The sequence below is a fragment of the Alligator sinensis genome, unplaced genomic scaffold, assembly GCF_000455745.1.
Source record: "Alligator sinensis unplaced genomic scaffold, ASM45574v1 scaffold1800_1, whole genome shotgun sequence".
NCBI lineage: Eukaryota > Metazoa > Chordata > Crocodylia > Alligatoridae > Alligator > Alligator sinensis.
In genome coordinates, this window is record NW_005843058.1 from 212,135 (window position 1) to 232,921 (window position 20,787).

At 45.9% G+C, this 20,787-nt stretch overlaps 2 protein-coding genes across 8 annotated transcripts in view; one reads left to right on the plus strand and one right to left on the minus strand.

Moving 5' to 3' along the window:
• Window positions 1–18,084, plus strand: part of LPCAT3 (lysophosphatidylcholine acyltransferase 3) — a 20,974-nt gene extending 2,890 nt beyond the window's left edge. For 2 of the 7 annotated variants that reach the window (XM_025193497.1, XM_006037036.3), the window contains 12 exons: window positions 10,045–10,152; window positions 10,264–10,370; window positions 10,534–10,627; window positions 10,770–10,807; window positions 13,160–13,338; window positions 13,734–13,842; window positions 15,264–15,350; window positions 15,694–15,860; window positions 16,289–16,436; window positions 16,992–17,150; window positions 17,259–17,385; window positions 17,531–18,004. In XM_025193497.1, coding sequence (XP_025049282.1) covers window positions 10,045–10,152; window positions 10,264–10,370; window positions 10,534–10,627; window positions 10,770–10,807; window positions 13,160–13,338; window positions 13,734–13,842; window positions 15,264–15,350; window positions 15,694–15,860; window positions 16,289–16,436; window positions 16,992–17,150; window positions 17,259–17,375 — 1,313 coding nt within the window. In that variant the 3' untranslated portion in view covers window positions 17,376–17,385; window positions 17,531–18,004. Of the gene's footprint in view, window positions 1–2,783; window positions 2,919–10,044; window positions 10,153–10,263; window positions 10,371–10,533; window positions 10,628–10,769; window positions 10,808–11,369; window positions 11,472–13,159; window positions 13,339–13,733; window positions 13,843–15,263; window positions 15,351–15,693; window positions 15,861–16,288; window positions 16,437–16,991; window positions 17,151–17,258; window positions 17,386–17,530 lie in introns of those variants that run through there. The other 5 variants (XM_025193499.1, XM_025193500.1, XM_025193495.1 and 2 more) reach the window with 5 other exon arrangements.
• A 51-nt stretch (window positions 18,085–18,135) lies between these two features.
• EMG1 (EMG1, N1-specific pseudouridine methyltransferase) lies at window positions 18,136–20,745 on the minus strand (the record flags this gene model as incomplete). The annotated part of the gene is made up of 5 exons (XM_025193501.1): window positions 18,136–18,474; window positions 19,094–19,243; window positions 19,715–19,773; window positions 20,164–20,305; window positions 20,602–20,745. Coding segments are annotated over 5 exons (609 nt in total), but the record flags the coding sequence as incomplete, so codon positions are not given.
• Between the last annotated feature and the right edge of the window lie 42 nt (window positions 20,746–20,787).

Here is a 20,787-nt window from a genome sequence, read left to right on the forward strand (position 1 = left end):
GCTGTTGCTTTCCAGCTGCCAGGCTAAATACCAGCATTCCCACACTTGCTGCTCCCACTGCTTCTCTACTGAGGTGGCGAAAAAAAAATCCTGCCAGCACCTGGGGGTTAATATAGGGGCTCCATGCTGCTGTCCTTGTGTCTCTGGGAGAAGAGAAGATTCTCTGCCACCACCATTCTAGGTGGTGCAGGACTGCAGAAGGCCCTGTACAGCTGGCTCCAGCCTGAGTTATTTCCTCTTGAGATATTTCAGTGGAATGAATGATACCAGAAAGTCAAAGGTCCTAACGTGACCTTGTTACTGGAATACGGTGGAGTTAAACAAGGCTAAAGATTTTGAGCACGTGTTTTGACCTCAGGAGGCCTGCTTAGCTCCATGGCAAGAACTTATTGTCATTAAATATCTTTTAAACCTTTTATTAAAGATATAGAAGAAAGAAGGAAAAACAGAATTTGAAAAGTAAGATATTATGACCTTCTGGGTAGAATAGAAGCCAACATGCAAAATGCAGGTCTGTGAAAATGCAAATGTGTGGCAGTGAGGTTCAAAGGGAATGGAAGAAAATAGGTATGAGAAGGTAGTTGCAGGGGTAGGGGGAGACAGTGATGGAATGTAGCTGGTAAAATGCAGACAGGTTACCTGGGGTTATAAGATGGCAGGCAGGTTATTATGTGTCATAAATCCAATATCTATATTTAATTCATGATTTTTTGTATCCAATAGATACATGAAGTGAAGTTCATAGGCTCGTCTATGAAAGGGGTTTTGTAATCCTGAAATGGAATTTACAAAAGAGTTTTTGTAGACAAGCCTGTGAACTTCACTTCATAAATCTACTGGATACAAAAAAATCATAGACTAAATACAGGCAGTCCTCAGACTTATGACTTAAGATGTGGTTTTTAGGAACCAATTAAGTCGAAATGTTGCAACTCAGAACTGATTTTTCCCATAGGAAACAATGTTATAAATGTGGGATTGGTTCCTGAACCAAGGCCCAATACCTTATTTTCACCAAAAATAATCTAGAATTTTGTACTCAGTGAATTCTATAGATGAGTAATATAGCTACATTACTGTATTTATATTGTAAATAGCAATCATATTGATTTGGAAGGACTTCTTTGAGGTGACTTTGCTAGACTTTTTGAAGGGCTCTTGGTTGGAGTCTTCTCAGTAGTTTTGTCTGCTTTCTTAAAGAAAGTGTCCAAGGAAGTTTGGGCAGATGTTCTCCAGGGAGATGGGCGACACAGAAAACTTGTTCGCTGGTATGGCATCGCTTTGGATCAAGCGTTGTAAAGTTGAAACTAATGTCAGAAATTTGAAATAGGGTGTCAATTTATAAACTTTGTTAGTGCAAAACATTGTAAGTCAAGGACTGCCTGTATAGACATTGGCTTTATGGCACATTATAACCTGTCTGCCATCTAATAACCCCAGGTAACCTGTCTGCATTTTACCAGCTACATTCCATCACCTTCTCCCTCTTTCCTCCCTCCCTTCCCCCCCCACTACCTTCTCATTCCTATTGTCTCCCATTCCTTTTGAACCTCACTGCCACACATTTCCATTTTCACAGACCTGCATTTTGCATGTTGGCTTCTATTCTACCCAGAAGACCATACAAACACCAGCAGACTCTCCCTGTGCCTGAAGAAGGATGTTTGTGCCCAAAAGCTTGCAAAGAACAATTTTTCCAACTATTTCGTTGGTCTAATAAAAGATAGCACATTTACCCAAGGAACCTTGTCTACCTATGTCCTTAGACCAACATGGCTACAACCAGCAACCCTAAAGCTATTACAACCTTCATTTTTACGATATCTTTTATTAGCTTTCTCTCTGGTACAGTGGTTCTCAGTAGGGGTGCATCGATGAAGATTTTCTTGACTGATACAGATAGCAGATTATTAACCAGCTATATTGGCCGATACTGATCTGATAGCCAATTTACAGGAATGTAGCCCAGTATCTTAGAGAGCAGTGCCCTGCAGGTAAGTCTGTGGAGGGGAAGGGGAGGCAGGTCAAGGCCACCGTAGTGAGGGAGGGAGTGGGGCTGGGGTTGGGGCAGATGCTGCCCAGCCAGGGCAGTAAATGGAACCCCGGCGCTGGGAGTGGGACGGAGCTGCAGGCGGCTTGTCCAGGGCACTTTGGGGAGGCTTCCTGTTGTGGGCTCCGGCCCAGGGACCATACCAGCCTCCTCTTGGTGGGGAGGCTGGACTTGGAATGGGTGGACACCAGACAAGCTCAGCTGCGTGGGGTGGGCGGTACCAGCAGTTCTGTGAGGGGTGGCTACGGGGAAGGCTACAGGGAATTTTGGGGTGGCCCCACCCCACTCCCTCCCTCACTGTGGGGGGCCTTAATCTACACCCCCATGCCCCTTCCCTCCCATAGACTTACCTGCAAGAAGCTGCTCTCCAAGCTTCTAGGCTGCATTCCTGACTGTGTTCATGCTGCAGTTGCACACATGCATGCAGCATTTATCGGTGGCATTATCAGCTACACCAGCCAAAAAGAACCGATACCCGATAATATTTATTTTCCTTTTATCAGTGCCAATACAATATGTGACCAGTAGTTCTCAACCTGTTTGCCATAGTGGGCCACAGTTGCAGCTCTCAATGTGTTATATGGGCCACACCCACACAACTTACTTCCTGTGTTTTAAAGGATGTCACGTGGGCCACAGTGGTATGCTGATTAGGCCATGGGTTGAGAACTGCTGCTGTAGTACTATGGATTTCAGTAAGGAAAGACTGTTTTTTATTTTTTTTTTTTTACAGTCTTTTAGATTATATCAGTGATGGGGTTAACTGTCCTCTACTGCCTTGCTGATGAAGGGAAGACAGACTGGCATAGAATGCAGTCAGCCACCCAGAGACACAGAGCAACCCTGTAGAAGCATCAGGCTGCTTAAAGTATTGTTTTTACTTGCCTTTCTTGTCACTGGCTCATAATGAGATTGTAAAAGAAGTAGTTTTGGCTGGTTAAGCTAGGCTTTTTACACAGGAGGCAAAAGATGATAAAACAAATGTGAAGAAGAAATATGAGACATGAGGGAGGAAGTGACAGAAGGAACTCCCGACTCCAATGGCAGGTAGTGTTCAGGTCTTAGTTGGAGCTAATGAAGAAGAATATGTCATCTAAGTTCCTCTTTCTGGCTCTGACTAGTCAGGACATCTCAAGATCAGCACAGTGATGGCACCAACAGCATCACAGTACATCTGGATGTCACCAGAGACGCTTGGTGTGGCACAGCCTAGGGCTAGTTGCCAGCACACCAATTTTAGGTTAGTTTCTGATCTTGTGCTCCTCCTGTGCTCATATGTCTAATGAATAATGTTTGCATGTAGGCAGCACTCTTCACCAGCAGACAGATTTTTTGGTTGGACAAATCCATTCCTTCTGTCTTTAACTCTTGCTGACTCAGTTGAACTTTGTTATTATGGACAGCTTATAGTATATGTGTCTTGGCACCATCTGCTTCAGTGTCACCATCCTACTATACATCCCTTGCAGAAAGGTTGATCTTGTACTTTAATATTAAATTCCAAAGTTCTTTTAGCCACAAAAACCCAAAACATTCTTCTGCCAAAAGTTTATTCTGTGCTGCTAAATCTCTTGTTCAATAGGCTTATTTAGAGCCACAAACCAGATGTGTGTATGGGCCATTTTTCTTCTACTATTTCTCTTTCTGTGCATCCTGAAGTGGAATCACTCTGAACCATAAGCCCTTTTTCTCTCTCTCAAGGATTCAGATGTTGTCACTTCCATCCTTCTGTTAGTCAGCACCTTACATTCTTTTAATTTTTTTGTATTTAAACTAAGTGTGTAACTGTAAATGGTAATCCCGCAGTGCGTTTCACTTATGTTAAACTAGTCTTGAACTCCCTCATTTCTTAGACTTTAGCATAAAGCTTCAGAGGTGACTCTACTGCTACTTGAATAATCACTTTGTATGAGGGATTAATTATCATAAGTTAATGGTTTACTCAGTCTAGAATGCTGTTATCAAAAGAAATATAAGGCAGTGCATCAAAACTGATTTAAGAAAGGGGGAGAAACTTCCAGTAGTCTGAAAATGTGGGAGAGGCATCTACTGGTATTTCATTTGCAGCTGATCTCCATTGTGAAGCAGCAGGTGTGAATGCTTTTCAGCAGGTTTGTTGTATGTTAATGAACTCATTAATTGAACTTAATTATCTGCAATTCTTTGTGTTTTCAGTATTGAATCTTGAATGTATTTAGTACATATTGGTCATTAGTCAAAACATGCAAACGGCAAAGTGGAATTCTATAAAAAGACCCATTACTGGTAGAAGGAAGAGAGAGTTTGTTCTGCTGTTTTCTAATCACTAGACATCTTGGATCTAACCTAGTGCTTCTGAATTTGATAGCTAAAATTCCAGGCAGTGTTATTTCCCCATCTCCGCAGGTCTAGTTCCGTGTTTCCCAACCTTTTCTAGCCCAAGGCACACTTGTTAAGGCATTCCCCATCCTCATACCTATTGTAGCTCATTGCCATGGCAAAATTCCATGGCACACCTGTTCGTTTCTGACGGCACACTTTTGTGCCACAGCACACTGGTTAGGAAACTTCGATTTAGTTCATGCTCCACTGTTCTAGATGAAATGGCCATTATCATAGTTCATATTCACTGCGGTAGTCTAAGCATGTGCATAACCCTGATATTGGAACTTCTTTCTAGAACAGGGGTGCTCAACCCTTTGCCCATGGGCCAGATCTAACTTGGGGAGCCTGTGAGGCAACCTATGGGTCCAGAAATTTGGCAGAGGAGGAGCTGCAGCAATTAGCACTGCCACTGCCTCACCACCACATTTCCAAGCCCTGCCTAGCTAGATTGGGCTCTGGTCCCTTTGGCTCTGCACAACTGGATCAGACCCATGGACTGACCTGGCACTGCTCATCTGGCCCTTGGGACAAAATGTTTTGGCACCACTAGTATAATGGGACAGTAGCATTACCAGAGTTAAGGTTGAAAACAACTTATTAACCACCATTTTCTCTGGGTGAGTCACCATCTGAATTTTAGAACAGTTTATAAAATTACTGTCATGTAGGGCTCTAAAGCAGCATTAGCGGTCCAAATCTGAGGTTTGAGCAAGGGTTCCTGAGCCTTTCCTTTCAAAGGTTACATATCATGTGACTTTTTTGCAGAATTTGGACTCGGATTATGACTGATCCTCTCCCAAAAGATGTTGCCCACATGAACGCTCAGCTATGTACAGCTCCCACTGCCAGTTTCAGAAAAGCAGCAATTAAAAGATGGATCTGCAACAGGGCTCAAGCCAAATGCATGTCAGAGAAAGCCACTTGTGTGTGTGTCTGAATTGCAGAATGCTGCACACGGTGTTTGCAGGCAGACTGACAAGAGCTGTTGGGTGGTTCAAGGTGACATTGTGACCATTGAACCTGAATGGCACCACATCCTGCAAGTTCAACTCTTGCACTTGCAGCCTTTTGGGAACGTGCCATGTATGTTAGTTACTTTCTGCCTTCATTCTACAGGTGCTCTGTATGAAACTCTACCTTAACAGCAAAATTTCTTCTGTTTAAGAACTGCTTTTTCATATTCTCTTATTGTGCGTACTCTAACTGAATGTTATTTTCTTGAGGTGGCTGAAAAAGTAATGGATTCATTTTCTGTTTGAAATCCAAATGTTTCATAGGAATGTGTGTGTGTGTGTCTCTCTTTTTACTTTTTCGTTGAATAATTTTGAAAATATCATTTTAGTGCAAGTGTTCCAGAAGTTCTCTTTTTTTTTTTTTTTAATTAATTCTGAATTGAATTGTGTGATTTCCTCTCCCCCCCAACACACACACACACACACACACACACACACACACACACACACACACACAGAGGTAGGCATTTTCATTCTACAGTTAATCTCAGAATTTGGATTTTTGGTCTAAATTAGAATTTCCTGTGAAATGGAAATTCCATTTTCCAAGTAACGCTACTATTTTCCTTTACCATGTTTACAGAGGAAGACTCCAAAAAGTTGCAGAAGCAGTAGAATAATATAATCATGTCACATGCTACATGTCCTTATCTTGAACAGTGAAAACCTATGTGATTAAAGTGAAGCAGATAGCTGTGACTCTCTTCAATGTTGGCACGATCAAAAAGATTTCTGATCATCAGCAAATGCACTTATAAGGGACAGCAATTCTATGAACTGGTATAAAGTCAGCATTGACCAGTGTTGTGCTAGGATATTGCAAGCTAAAATAGTAATTTATGGTTTTCCTAGAGAAATAAATGGAGAAAACAAATAACTTGTCTGTAATTATTACAGAATCCACACAAACGAAGAGGCCATACCAACCGGTTCCCCTTAAAATGCACTGGTACAGGGATGTCAGACTCATTAAGCCCCAAGGCTGGATCAGAACTGCAGGGCTCCTTACGGGCTGGATCCAGACCCAGTGGCAGCAGCAGGGCAGTGGTGGTGGTGCAGAGGTTACCACAGCCATTGCTCACACCTGTCACTGCTGATATATGTCCTCACCTGGGATCCATAGGTGGGAATTTGGCAGTAGGCCCTGCCCCTGAATTTCCAGCTCATCTAGGACTCCCCTGGCCAGATCAAATGAGTCTACGGGCCATGTTTTTGACACCCCTGTGCTGGTGAAGTCGTCATCATTGACAACTTGCTAAATAAAGGTTGGATGTTTTTCTAATAGCTGTCTTGTAATTCAGCCATGAATTAATGCAGGGAAGTCCAATGGTCTTTTATGCAGGAATTAGGTAAAATAATCACAGTGATCTTTTTTGGGCTTAAAACATATTTAATCAAGTTCCTTGGAAAAAGAGATCCAAAGAGAAATGTTAGCTGTTAAGAAAATTCAGTTTCATGGCCCTTTCTTATAATCATAGCCAACAATACTTTTTCTCAAAAACTGTATTAGAGAAATAAAGCAGTGGGGAAAACCATAATAAAGACATGAAGATAATCTGTTAACCCAAAAGACACTTATTTTAGACCTATTTCACACTATTAAACTAGAAATCTGCTGTAACTTTACCTTTAATTGTGCTAGTACATCACATAATACTACTGAGACAGGAGTCCCTGCAGAGTTGGTGGTGCAATTTGGGGGTTCACTTGAATAAGGTAGTCCCAATCTCTGGTCTATCACATCATGAACTCTTTTTATTTTTCAGAATGGTCTGAAACCCATGTAAATAATGTGAGTAGCTTTGATAATAATGGTATGTCATCTCATGCCTAGGTTTACGCTTCTTGGCATAGATGAGGAGTCATTTGGTCAAGAATTTCCTCAGAAACATCCTAACCAATAGAGATCTGCTTTTAACATTTGTATTCATACACACAATTCATGGGTACACTGACAATGTCTTGTAAAATAGCATAACTTAACAGGGACTAGACTAGACTCTGGGGAAGAGGGATAATAAAACCCATTAAGATGAAAAGGAATCATCGTGCTTTTGTCTTCATCCTGTGCTGCAGAAGATTACTTAAGGAGACTTGAGATGCCTCCCCTCCCCCCATGAAAAAATTACAAATTTGTTATATTATTTTATGTATAGAATTTTATTACTGGAGGTTAGTCTTAAATTTATCCCCCACTGCTGCAGCAGGGAAAGCATTGGCATGGCGGGGGGAGTCAAATGGCCTAACCCCTGCCCTTTGCTCCCTGTCTCCACTACCATGTGTCTCTCCTGTCACCTGCCTCCCGTTGTGCCTGTGCCCCCCAGAACCAGTCTTCCCTTGTGCCTGCACCCTGAAGTACCTGCCCACTCTTCTACTTGCCTCTCTCTACTGCCACTTACCCTCAGTCATGGCTCCAGCAAGCAGTGGTTCTAGCCCCTGCCTGGCCAAGCAGCTGTGCTGCAACCACCACAATTGCTGCTGCCTGGCCAGGTTGGGGCCGGAGCTACTACGTGCTCTATGCCTCAGACTGGAGCAGATCTGGAGCTAGAGCTGTGACTGAGAGCAAGTGCTGGGCCTAGGGGAGGAAAAGGTGGCAGGGGGGAAGCAAGGCAGCAAGGCATAGGTATGTGTGTGTGGGGGGGCAGGGAATGGTAGCAGATCTGAGCACAGGTCAGAGCCACAGCAGTTGCCCACCTCCCCACCTACTACCTGAATCCAAGATGAAGGGCTTTTTTTTCCCCCATGTTTGCTACAAGAGCTCAGAAAGGCTCTCACAGATTCAGTAGAACTGTAGAAAAGTAGGGCTGGATGGAATCTCAAGAGGTCATCTAATCTACCCCCCTGCCTGAGACAGGGTCATCCTTATCCAAACAATTCCATACAAATTCTTTCCCTGTAGCAGTTGCTCTGGGCTTCAGCAAAGTTGGAAATGGGAACTAGAAGCAAAGGGGTCCTGTCATCCTTGGGCTCTTGACTCTTCTCTTTCTCCTGCTGGCACCTAGGCAATGTAAAGGAGGAGGAAGCTTCTGTATCACTTGCAGATGGAACAAAATCTGAACCAAAGGGGAAGGAAGGTAGTAGAATGGGACAAGATGTCTGGTGATCAAGGAAGTGAAGTGGATGAAGGAGAAAACATCTGATTTCAAGGAGTAGTGGGATTGGTTTGAATTGGAAGGGGACAGAGAGCCCACAGGGTTAAGAATGATGAGACTAGGATTGAGAGTGTAGAAAGGTCAGAAAACTGGGACTGGGACTACTTGAAGGAAGACAGGAGGGAGTTGAGAGTGAGTTAAACTGGGCAGGGAGTTGAGGGGACTGGGGTTAGCTAGTAAGGAGAGTGGGAAAAGGTGGGGGTGGGAGACTCAGATTGGATGGGACACCCAGAATAGGAAACTAAGAGTTTGTTTGGGAAGGGAGAGAGATTGGATGAGATTTAAGGTCTGGAGGGTGGGGCGTGAAGTGATTAGCTGAACAAGTATACTAGAATAGGAAACCTGGGGAGCACAGCCTGAAACTGAATAGTCAAGGAGAAGGAACAGGGTTGACACAAGGAGCCAAGGGGGACAGAGCCAGATTTGAGGAGAAGGATCCAGAGCCTGGAATGGAACCCAAAGTGCCTGGCTTACCACAGATTTTTCTGCTACCATCAAATATCTGTGAAACTCTAGTAACATGTGTATTCTATCTCCCTAAAAGTATGACAACCTGCTAGAGCTATAAAATTGCAGAAATCTGGTTGACTGGAAGAGTCCAAGTCTCTCTTTGTCTTCCTGTTGAAAGATGATAAAGTTACATAACCAAATAGTTATGTTAGGAAAAATGCAAGATATTAGCTGCATTGATGTGCGATCTACATTTCTGCACCTCAGGGCACTTAGGGAAGGAGGAACACACAATTCATGGACACGTGACAAATTTGAATTCTTTAACTTGTCCAGCATTATGCAGGAACTCTAGCCATTTCTTCTAGAGCAGCACTTGATTGCCTTAAGTATATGGTTGTCCTTTCTCTTCCTTCAGTCATCTAACTTCTTCACTAACTTCTGCAACAAGAAGCATGGGTCGTATAGACCAACAGCTTCCTGAATGACAGCCCTGATGCCCTTGAGCAGCATCTTGTGCACTGAGACAGACAGGGGTGCTATGGGGAAATAGTATATTGTTGCACAATTAAAGACTGTTTCGTAATGTATGTGTACAAGGGGACTGATTTAAGGCTGCACATGCAACAATATTCTGGCCTTCCTAACTGGTGGGTCTGCATCAGGGTTGTCAAACCACTGCCATCATGGGGTGACTGCTCCTGTCCTGTGCCCCGGGCCAGATCCTGCTTGCAAGGAGCCACACTGTCCAGATCCAGCTGAGAATCCAAGATCAGTTTGACACCTGTGGTCTACACTTTGACTTAATAATATTCTCTGAATACAGTTTTCTGTATATATTATAACATACAGAGTAATGCTTCAAGAGGTGGAAAGAACAGCCAAGGATATGTATATGTAGTTACTGACCTCAAAACATTATGGCTTAGAGTTAGAACTACATAACAGATCTCTCTGCTTGTTTGCACTGAGTCATGTTGGCTTTTTTGTTTTTTGTTTTTGTTTCCCTTTGCAGGGTACCCATTTGCCTTGTTCCAGCGCTATTTCCTCTTCCAGAAGGAGGTCTACCTCATTCACCTGTACAACACACTCACAGGGCTCTCGATTGCCTACTTCAACTTTGGTAAGAGAGACCAGAGGCAAAAGGGGGGAGAAAGAGACTATGGAGACCAGAATTTCCTTCAATGGGAAAGGACCTGCTATGATTTAATTTCTGGTTCATTTCTCTCTATAGGGGCACAGTTCTTTCACTCCCTGTTATGTGTCCTGATCCAGTTCCTCATACTGAGACTTATGGGTCGCACAATCACTGCCGTCTGCACCACATTTTGCTTTCAGATGGTAAATCTTTCTTTTCTGCATCCATCTAAGGGAGGAAGCCTGCTGTTGCTCAGTTCTTCACTTCCCAGCAGTAATTGGGAGTGAGAGGAGTGATTGGGAGTGACAGAGCAAACTCTGCAGGAGGAGGCAGAGCCTGAGTAATCCATACCTTGGTCTCTTTCAGACATACCTTATGGCTGGCTATTACTTCACAGCCACAGAGCATTACGACATCAAGTGGACCATGCCACACTGTGTCTTGACTCTCAAACTGATTGGTGAGTGATGCATGACTTTTCTGCCATCCCCACAAACTGAATTCAAGCCTTGGCCTGAAGTGAGGGTGCCAGAATCCATGATGTTCAACTCCACATGTCCAACAGGTGGCTTGACATAATTTTTCTCTCTTCCTTTATTTAGGTTTAGCCATCGATTATTATGATGGAGGACAAGTTGTGGTGAGTGAAGCACCATCTTTCCTTCCTTTCCTTTCCTGTGAGCTGGAGGCCAGTTAAGTGAGCCTCTGACAAGAGATGGTATATGCTAAATCCGTAGCTCAGCAAAGCCGTAACTGTGAGGGAGGCATCTGCAAGTGTCTGAAGGGAATTGTTTTGCAGGTTTGGCCTGGGAACACTAGGGATTACAGATGGGAAAAGCTCCTTAACTTTGGAAGCTGAACTAGTATCTTACTCTCTTCCTTGCAAACCCTATAAAATCCATTCCTCAGGAGTCCTGGTTCCCAGCATAACAGAGCCCTTCCCTTATGGAAATTACTGCCCAGGCTTGCAGACCACTCAGCATTGGTTTGGTCTCGTATGCAATCTCTCTGATTTTTCCTTCCTTAGTCATAGGAGTACCTTTCCCTGCAAATCCTCACCCTTTGCTTCTTATCTAGGGTGGCGTTAGCAGAACCCTAACAGCAAAGTAGCAGTCATCCCAGAGCTCGGTGTGGGAAAGACTGCCTCTCAATGAAGGAAGAGAGATTAGACTCTTTATTGCAATATCCTAATCCTACCCTAGGGTATCGCCTCCACAGATCCCATTCTAGGCATTGCCCTGCCATCAGCATCCACGCAATCATTAGTGATTAAAAGAGAACAAAGTACAATTATATTTCCGAAGGTAAAGTTAATTGCACGTGAATTGTGCAGTGAGATTGTGCAAGGAAACATTCACATCCTAGCCCTTAGGACTTATAGAAGCTTGGGTGTGTGCATGCCACTGCATGGGGATCAGAGAGTAGGCTGCAAGCTCTACTGCACTTAGTACACTGAAGGGGGTGGATGTGGCATGCCCTTTGTTCAGGTATTACCTGAGAATGTGAATCCCCATGAGAGGTCTCAAGTGAGGACTGTGTTGTTATGGGGGTGGGGAGGGCAAGGGCTTGGATCTGAAACCAGTAAACTAGATAGTCCCCTAAATGTAAAAGTTAAAATTTCCAGTTGTAAAGGTGACAGACTGTGAATGCTGAGCCTAGATCAGGAGCGGACAAATTATGGCCTGTGGGCCAGATCTGGCCTGCCATGTACTTTTCATCCAGTCTGCGGCACGCACCCCCCCAACAAGTTGTGCCACACCCAGCCCTTCCACCCACAAGAGTGGGAGCAAGGCACCTATACCCACCCCCAACATACCCTATTATGCCGCACTCCCACCTTCATGGGCAGAAGGGGCCCGGCCCTGCTAGCACGGGGTGGGGCTGCTGCTGCTGGCTTCCCTGGCACTCCATTCCCTCCGGGCAGCAGGTAGGGGGTGGGGCAGCAGCTGGGCCGGAGCGCAGTGTGTGGGACTGGCTGCAGCGTGGAGCTCAGGGGGCAGGGTGTGGGGGAGAAGGCGTATGGGAACACTCCCTGCCATGGCAACTCTGGCAGGCAGTGGGGGGGGCACTCTGCTTGGTGCTGGTGCCTGGCTCCAGCCAGTGCTGTGAGGAGCGCAACCCCCACTGGGCAGTTTGCCCTGCGAGTGTGGGGAGTGCCAGGGAAACACAGGAGGGAAGCCCCAGGCACTGGAGCAGGCTTGGGCAGGGAAAGCAGCCAGCTCCAGCGCCTAGGGCCTCCCTCCTATGCCCCATGAGTGCTGGGGAACTAAGTGGCCCGACAGGGACTGCACTCCTTTGCAACATGCAGCGCTGGCCAGAGCCAGGCACCAGCATCCCCGCCTGCTGCTGCGCCATGTCGGGGAGTGTGTGTGGGGGGTCCCTACACCCCTCCCATCCTGCCTCACACCCCACAAACTACAAACACACACAGATGCTCACGCTTTACCCCACCCTTGTGTTGCCTACATTGATTGCAAGAGAGGTCAGTGTGTTCCAGAGGCACACGTCCATACACCTTCACAAACTCCCCCATACCCTATCATAAACACCCCCCACCTCACCATAAGCACCCCCCCACACTATATAAAAAGCTAAGAATTAATTTTGAGTTGTTATGCAATCACCTCTATACATAGTACACAAATCATGACAAAAATATTTTTTGTAATAAAATTAAAATCCATTGTAGTAGGTGTTTGACTTTTTTAATGTATGGTTTGGTTTTTTTTCTAATTCTAAGGTGGCAACCACCCTCCCAAAAGGAGTATTTCCAGGGGGCAAGGGAAGGGACTTCTGGTGGCAAAGGTCAGGGGTTAGGGACCGGACTTCTGGTCCCAAGTTGGTGGCCAAGGGGCAGGGCTATGCTTGCGGCCCTCAGCAGCTCACCAAACCTCCTTAAATGGCCCTCGAGCCAAAATGATTGCCTGCCCCTGGCCTAGAGCTGTTCTGGGGTCCCTTCAAGGTCACATTAACCCCTCTCATTTTGATATAGGAGGTCCTGACCCCAGAGCAGCAGCGATTTGCCGTCCGGGGAGTTCCTACCTTATTGGAGGTCTCGGGCTTCTCCTATTTCTATGGTGCCTTCATGGTGGGGCCCCAGTTCTCCATGACAGACTATCAGAAACTGGCAAGGGGTGAGATGACTGATGTTCCAGGCCAGAGACCCAACAGGTAACAAGAACCACCCTGGCACCCTCTCTCATGAAATGCCAGAACACTCTTTAACAAGGCATGCAACACATTTCCTAGCGCATGTTGCTATCCAGCACTGGGCTTAATGGTAATTTAGAGGGGGAGGCAGTCTTTAAAGAGCAGACCAGGAACTCATCATGTTACCTGCTAGCATTTTCCTGGGACATCACTTATTCTGCAAAGCTCATCCAATAGCTGGTGGGATACCAATTTACCAATGGATGCAGCAGCTGCACTGGACACCATTTCTTTCACCTGCCCATCCCAGCACTTGTCTTCACTTCTGCTTTTAAATGTTTCTGTTTTGGGGTCTGGTGTCTTTCTCCAGTGTACTTGTACCCATTGACCCTCCACTTTTTTTTCCTCCCTCCCAGCTTTGTGCCTGCTCTCAAGCGCCTGACCTTGGGCCTCATCTGTCTGGTAATCTACACCCTGTTGAGCCCATATGTTTCTGATGAATACTTTCTCTCTGATAAATTCCTGGTAAGTGGCTAACCTTGGTAATTAGAGCTGTAGACGCTAATCTGCTCCTTTAGAGGGCACTTGCTACACAAAACAGGAAGATTAAACTGAATGAAAACATTTTTTTGAGATTACCTGTAATTGATCCCGAATGTAAAACTAGGCATTCTTAAACATATAGTATTAATGCAGTTCTTACTGCAGGTGTTGTGGACTGCATCTAATTAAAAGCAGCAGTATATCCGATTACAAATTGAACCAGAATTCTAGGAATAGAATGATAATTGTAGAACAACCCTATTAGTGTTGCTGTCGGAACCATAGCATTTGCATTTCTTGATCCTTTAATGGTACCAGTCTTTAATCATTACTATAACAAAGTTCTTTGCATATCATTTCTTAGGTTTTGTTGGAAGTATGGAAGTCACAAAGATATCATGGACCCTTCATAAACCAAAATGTCCCCAGTGCCAGCATTCATTCAGGAACCTGCCTCTGTCATATTACTTCAACCTTACCCAGCAAAATCAGCTGGCTGTGCAGATCTACTCATTTTTGCTGGAGACTGATCTAAATATTTGAGATCCTTAGAAAAAAGGGCGATTTTACATTACCATGAGCAAATGTGTACTTAAGATTTTTATTTCTAGAATTTAGCCCAAAGTCTTTCCAGAATAGCTATTATGTTAGTGCATATGGCGGTTTGTGGCTTTACAGCAGTTGGATTACATTAGGTCCGTGGTGCTCAACCTTTTGGCTCCACAGGCCAGATGAGTAGTGTGGGGCTGGTCCTGCAGATTGGGCCCTGGGTGTTGGCACCACCCGCATGTGCACTGGGAATGGGTCTCAGATCCTGGGCCAGCTGCTCCTGCTCCCTGTGCTCAGGCAGTGGTTCCCAAGGGCCCGGCACCGTCCATCCTGCCTCCCACACACTGGGATTGAGGACTGGGAGCTCAGCACCATCTCCTGTGTGCCAGGATTGGGTCCCAGAGGCTTGCCCTTTTTTGGCCCCAACATATTGCAGTTGAATCCTGGTGGCCTGGTGCTACCCTCTGCTGGTCCACCACACCAGGATTGGGCCCTGGGTCCTGGTGCTGCCTCCACCCAGCCCTGCAAGCTGGGATCAGGCATCAAATCCAGCACATTGGGCTCAGGGCTCCCCATAGTTCCAGAGATTTTAGAAACAGGAGCAGTGGCACTACTCCCCCACCGCCAAATTTCCAGACCTGTGGGGAGCTCTGCAGGCTGAATGACACTGTGCCATGGGCTGGAGGTTGAGTGCCCCTGCATTAGATTGCAGCAGCTATATTAGCTGTCTCCCTTAACTTTTAGAGCAGCTAGTATAAAAGAGATCCTATCCACTCAAGTCTAATAATGCCATTTCTCAGTCAACTCTCAACTCTTTTTTTTTCTTCTCATGGGTTCTTTCTAATTCTCTGCAGGAGCAGTCTTTCTGGTTCCGTTGCTTTTACATGTTGGTCTGGGGCAAAGTGGTACTCTATAAATATGTCACCTGCTGGCTTGTCACGGTGAGTCTGGAAGGCAGATGTACTCTGTAAAAATCTACCCTTTTAAGATGCAACACAGATGCATTAAAGTTTGAGCCCCTGCAGCTGCTTAGCTCTGCCCTCTTCCATTAGGGCTGCCATGACACTGAGGGGAGGGAGTCATGTAGTATCTGGACAAAGAATGGATGCTAGCCAGTGGCTACTCAGTTCTGCTGTTACTAGCAAGCAGGGAAGTAGCTGGTTGCTGTTTGGTTGTGCCACCGGAGGAGCAATTGCTTGGTCTCGTATGCAATCTGGCAATTGCTTAACCTTGGCCTCTCTAGGAAGGGGTGCTGCTTTTCCCTTATCATGTGGTTTGTCACAGGAAGGCGTTTGCATCCTCATTGGTCTTGGATACAATGGGCAGGACGAGAATGGAAAGCCAAAGTGGGATGCCTGTGCCAATATGAAGGTCTGGTTATATGAAACAACGCCCTTGTTTACAGGGACGATCGCATCCTTCAACATCAACACCAATGCCTGGGTGGCCCGGTGAGCAGGGGAGATAGATTGTTTCATATAGTGTCATCTCAACCCAGACCCAGCCAGAGTTGCAAATGGGATGTGGGGCTTGATGGGCTCCCTGGCTGGGACAGGGATGTTAAAATGGAGTGAACAGCTTTCAGTCTTGTGTGCATTAAGTAGTCCCATTGAAATTGCTTGGTGGTTTGAGACAGCTTTTAGCTGGACAAATGCTTGGTCATGCTCCTACTAAGCAGGCATTGCCAGCAAACCGAACTCTCCCAACAGTCAGGATTCCATCAGGTTGGGGGTATTGTAGATTGGCAGCATTTGTCCTATTCCACTGGCCGTAGGTTACTAAGAAGCATTCAGTCTCCTATGCCGTATGTCTCCAGCCTGGAAAGGGGAGGGTAACTAACCAGTTAGAATTGCACTGAGTTGTTGCATCTCTGATCCAGCTACATCTTCAAGCGGCTGAAGTTCCTTGGCAACAAGCTACTGTCACAGGCACTAGCTTTGTTTTTCCTGGCTATTTGGCATGGATTGCATTCTGGCTACCTGGTGTGCTTCCAAATGGAGCTCCTTATAGTCATTGTTGAAAAACAGGTGAGTTCTGTCTGGTGTATTAGAAGGGGAGAGCCTACCATAGCCAAGTTCCTGTGGGCTCTAGTTACTCCTAAGTCTGCAGCAGCATGTAGAAACTGCCACAGGGGAGGGTTTACAAGAATCAACTACAAAACTGATCTGTCCTATGAGCTTTTGGCATATAGGCTGGTGCATGTAAGCACTCAGTAAACTCTTGATTTTCTGTATCAGTTATCTGTCACTACCATACAAACTGGCAGAGGAATGCTAGTGCTTGAGGAAATGGCAGTTGAAGCTCTTAGTAACTGGAAAGCTGGCAAGACAAGCACACAAGCTTGATGCTTCTGCTAAAACTTAGTATAAAAGCCATAGTTTAAGTGATGAAATTTAGTTCCAGCAGACTTAACAATAACATTCTGCTGAGCTGGATAGAGCATTTCACTCCCTTCAGATGTATTTGAGAACTGCAGTAGAGTCTAATTCAATAATCATAGAATGCAAACAGCCCTGCATAGGTTGCCCCAGGAGGTCTCATTATAGGTGGGGGATTCCAGTGGCCAATTTCTGTTTTTTCAGGTTGTCAGTCTGGTGCGCAACAGCCCTGCACTGAGCACTTTGGCTTCCATCACTGTCCTGAAGCCTGTCTTCTATGTGCTGCAGCAGACTAACCACTGGATGTTCATGGGTTACTCCCTAGTGTCATTTTGCCTTTTCACTTGGGACAAGTGGCTGAAGGTACACAAGAGTTTTGAAATTACTCTCTTTTTCTCCCCCTCCCCCCACTGCATTCTAACTTGAAGGTAAAGCAAGCAGAAGGTTTTAATATGATTTTCTTCTCTACAGGTTTACAGCTCAGTTTATTTCATAGGCCATGTGCTGTTCCTCACCTTACTGTTTGGGTTGCCTTACATCCACAGAATGCTTGTGCCACGGAAAGAAAAGCTAAAGAAAGCAGAGTAACAGCCAGAAGGTGAGATTGAAGGCCATCTATCTAACACCTTGAAAGGAGCTCAAGGCTAGAACAGGAGAGCAAGGCTGTAGATCAGGATTGAGATAATTAGCGCTTTCAGCTGGAAATTGCTTAGTTTTTAATCCTGACTCATTATCTCTTCCAGATTGTACCGCGTGTGCATTTGTCACAGGGGTGTTTGGAGTCCTTGCCTGCCAAGTTTGCTGTGTTGAAGTCCAACCCTTCTTTCAAAGTGAGGAGGGGGAAGAGAGAGCACAGGGTCAGAGATCCAAGAATGAGGGATACAGGAGAAAACCTCCCTCCAGTACCCCCACGCTACATGTTGCCTTATCTCTCTACTGCCCTCTGGTGGACACTCCCGTTTTTCTGCTGGTATCAGATGATTGTAAAGCACTCAACACAGCCCCTACATGGGAATGGAGCCACATCCTGACTTTTCTACGTTTCAGTTATGTCAGATAAAAAAATCTGTTTTTATTCGCTCATTCACAAGCTGCTTTTTCTGTTGGATAGGTATGAGTGAAAAGTATAACCGCCCCCCCCATGGTAGTTCTCAAGACCTGTACCATATCAGCTGTAGGGTGTCTGGCTGCCAGAGGGTTAGCAGAGCATGGCTCTGTTACTCTTGCTCATACTGTCCATTGCAGCTGAAGCAGAGAAGTGTAGTTCCCTCCTTGCAGCAAGCCCACACCCTTCAGAATTTCTCTTGTACCCTTTACCAAACACAAAAACTGTCTAAACATACAAATGTATCAAAATAGCTTTTAATACATGGAAAGTAAATAGCCACCCCTGAAGGGCCTTTCTTAGCATCTGGCCCTCAGGAGTTGCAGAGAAAAACTCTCAACTGTACACTTGCTCCTCTTTGGAAAGGACAGGAGCCCAAGGCTGTCTCACATACAGACTTCAGTAAAAGGGCACCAAAATCTGGACTATGTAAGGAGTCCATCTTGACCAGGGCAAGAACAAAAGGGCTCACACCACTCCCCAAACCTCCTCAAAGGCTGTAGTGATCTTGGCACAAGTCAATGCAGCAGAAAGAGGATAGTTGCTGATAGAAACCATCTTCTCCGTATAGTCAACATTCAGCTGAAGAAGGGGAGAGAAAAAAAAATGAGGGAGAAGCAAAAATAAACCCTTTCACTTAGTCAGCTACTGCCCTCTACTGCTATAGAAGCCCTAGCATTTAGCATGCACATGTCACTCTCCCCACCCCCAAAAAATAAAAAAACAAAACTGAAATGCAGCTGCCTTTGGGCTAGTGTAGGACAACCTCTGATGCCATATGTCACTGTTGCTGAAACCATAGGAGAACAGAATTGTCCTGACAAAAGTTAAAACCCTAATGGCAGAAAAAGTGAAGACAAATAGCACAACAAATACAACTGTCATGGGAGCTGAGGTGGGAGGACGGAAGGGGGCAGGGAGAAGAGGAAGGGTTCAGACCAAAGGTCTGTCTAGCCCAGTTGCCTGTGTAGATGCTTTAGAATAGAGTGATCCATCCCCTGTCATACTTTCTCCATGTGCCTGGGTAGTAAATTGTTTCAAACAACGCGAGAAAGAAGAGCTTTAAACAAGTGAACACTACACTCAGATTAGTACTTTCACTGCTAGGAATCTGTACTGATAAGAAAAACACCCCATGAGATGGATCCATTGTCCTGCTTGGACATCAGAATGGTGTGTGCAAGTACACGAGTTCTCCTACCGAGCCATGGGCAAAAGCTCCCACAACAACAGCAACAGGCTGTTCTTCAGGAACTAGTTTGCGTGCATCCGTCACATCAGGAGTTGAGAAAGAAGTGCCTATCTTCATGCAGCCCACAGGAAGATGATCAGTCACTGGATTTTTAATTACCTGCAGAAGTTGGGGGGGGGGGGGGGGGGGAATATGTGGCCACTCCCTACCACATTCTCAGCTTTTTGGGAACAGTCAGGAAATTGCCTATAAAAAGAGCCATAAGTTTTTTTTTACCTTCAAAAGTTTCTGTGGTCCATCAGCTGATCGGACACTGAGTTTATGCAGCAACTGAACTGGCAAGAGACAGAAGATAAGAAATGAGAAATCTTCCTGCTCCAACAGTGGGGTTTCCACCCTACCTTTAGAAGCGAGAGCTAGGAAAGTCACCCTAAGGTTCCACCTCTGAAACTCCTTGTTTCCAGTGTTTTGAGCCATTAGACTTCCTCATGGAAATACCCCTGGAAGGATCAGGGAGAGATACTATACAAGCTCTGAGTCTTCAATATGTGGCCACTCCCTACCACATTCTCAGCTTTTTGGGAACAGTCAGGAAATTGCCTATAAAAAGAGCCATAAGTTTTTTTTTACCTTCAAAAGTTTCTGTGGTCCATCAGCTGATCGGACACTGAGTTTATGCAGCAACTGAACTGGCAAGAGACAGAAGATAAGAAATGAGAAATCTTCCTGCTCCAACAGTGGGGTTTCCACCCTACCTTTAGAAGCGAGAGCTAGGAAAGTCACCCTAAGGTTCCACCTCTGAAACTCCTTGTTTCCAGTGTTTTGAGCCATTAGACTTCCTCATGGAAATACCCCTGGAAGGTAGCTCCAGAGCACTCTCCTTTCAACTCAGTCTCATTTAATTATCTCAGTTCTCTCAAACAATGTGCCCCTGGGGTCTGCATCCCCAGACTCATGGTAGAATTGCTCCTGCTTTTCTCTTGGGAGTTGAAGCAGGTGTAACTTGTTCCTTCAGTCTTCCCAGAAGGGCTTGGTTTCCCCAACTCCCTCCCCAGGCTGTCACAGCTTGAATCTCTTACCCATCAGACCACAAAAACGGTCAAATGTGCGGGGAATCCTTGTCTGGGGGTTTACTTCAATCAGCACATTCTTCTGTGTGTGGATGTACACCTGCAGCAAGCCAGCCCGGTTCAGGGGACTGTCCATGAGCATCAGGAGGCTCTGAGGTGGAAAAACAAACGGGAAGCAGGCAAGGCCATGCAACTCAGTGATACAGGGCAGGGCAAATCAGTGAGCACCAGCACCTGGTCCACAGTCACCAGGAGCTGCTTTGCCAAGACAGAGGTGGGGGATGGACTCTACAGTACTACTTGCAGAGAGCTCACCCTTCACAGAAGGGCTGGGGAGGAGCCGCCAGCAAAGGCCACGAGGAGCGTAAGGAAGGAGTTCTGCCCAGGCCCAGCCCTGCGGGAGCCGCCACAGCGCCCCCCGCGCGGGGGGCCCCGCCACAGCCCTACCTGATGGGTGATGTCAGGCCTGACGGCGCCCGGGTCGCGGCCGCTCCGCGCCAGCAGCGCCTTGTGCTTGTCGCAGTTCAGCAGCTCGTACGTCCTGCCGGCCTGTGCGGGAAACTGCGTCAGTGGCCGCCGGCCCCGCCCCAACCCACCCCGCCCCGGCCCCCCGCACCTTACCAGTCCCCACGC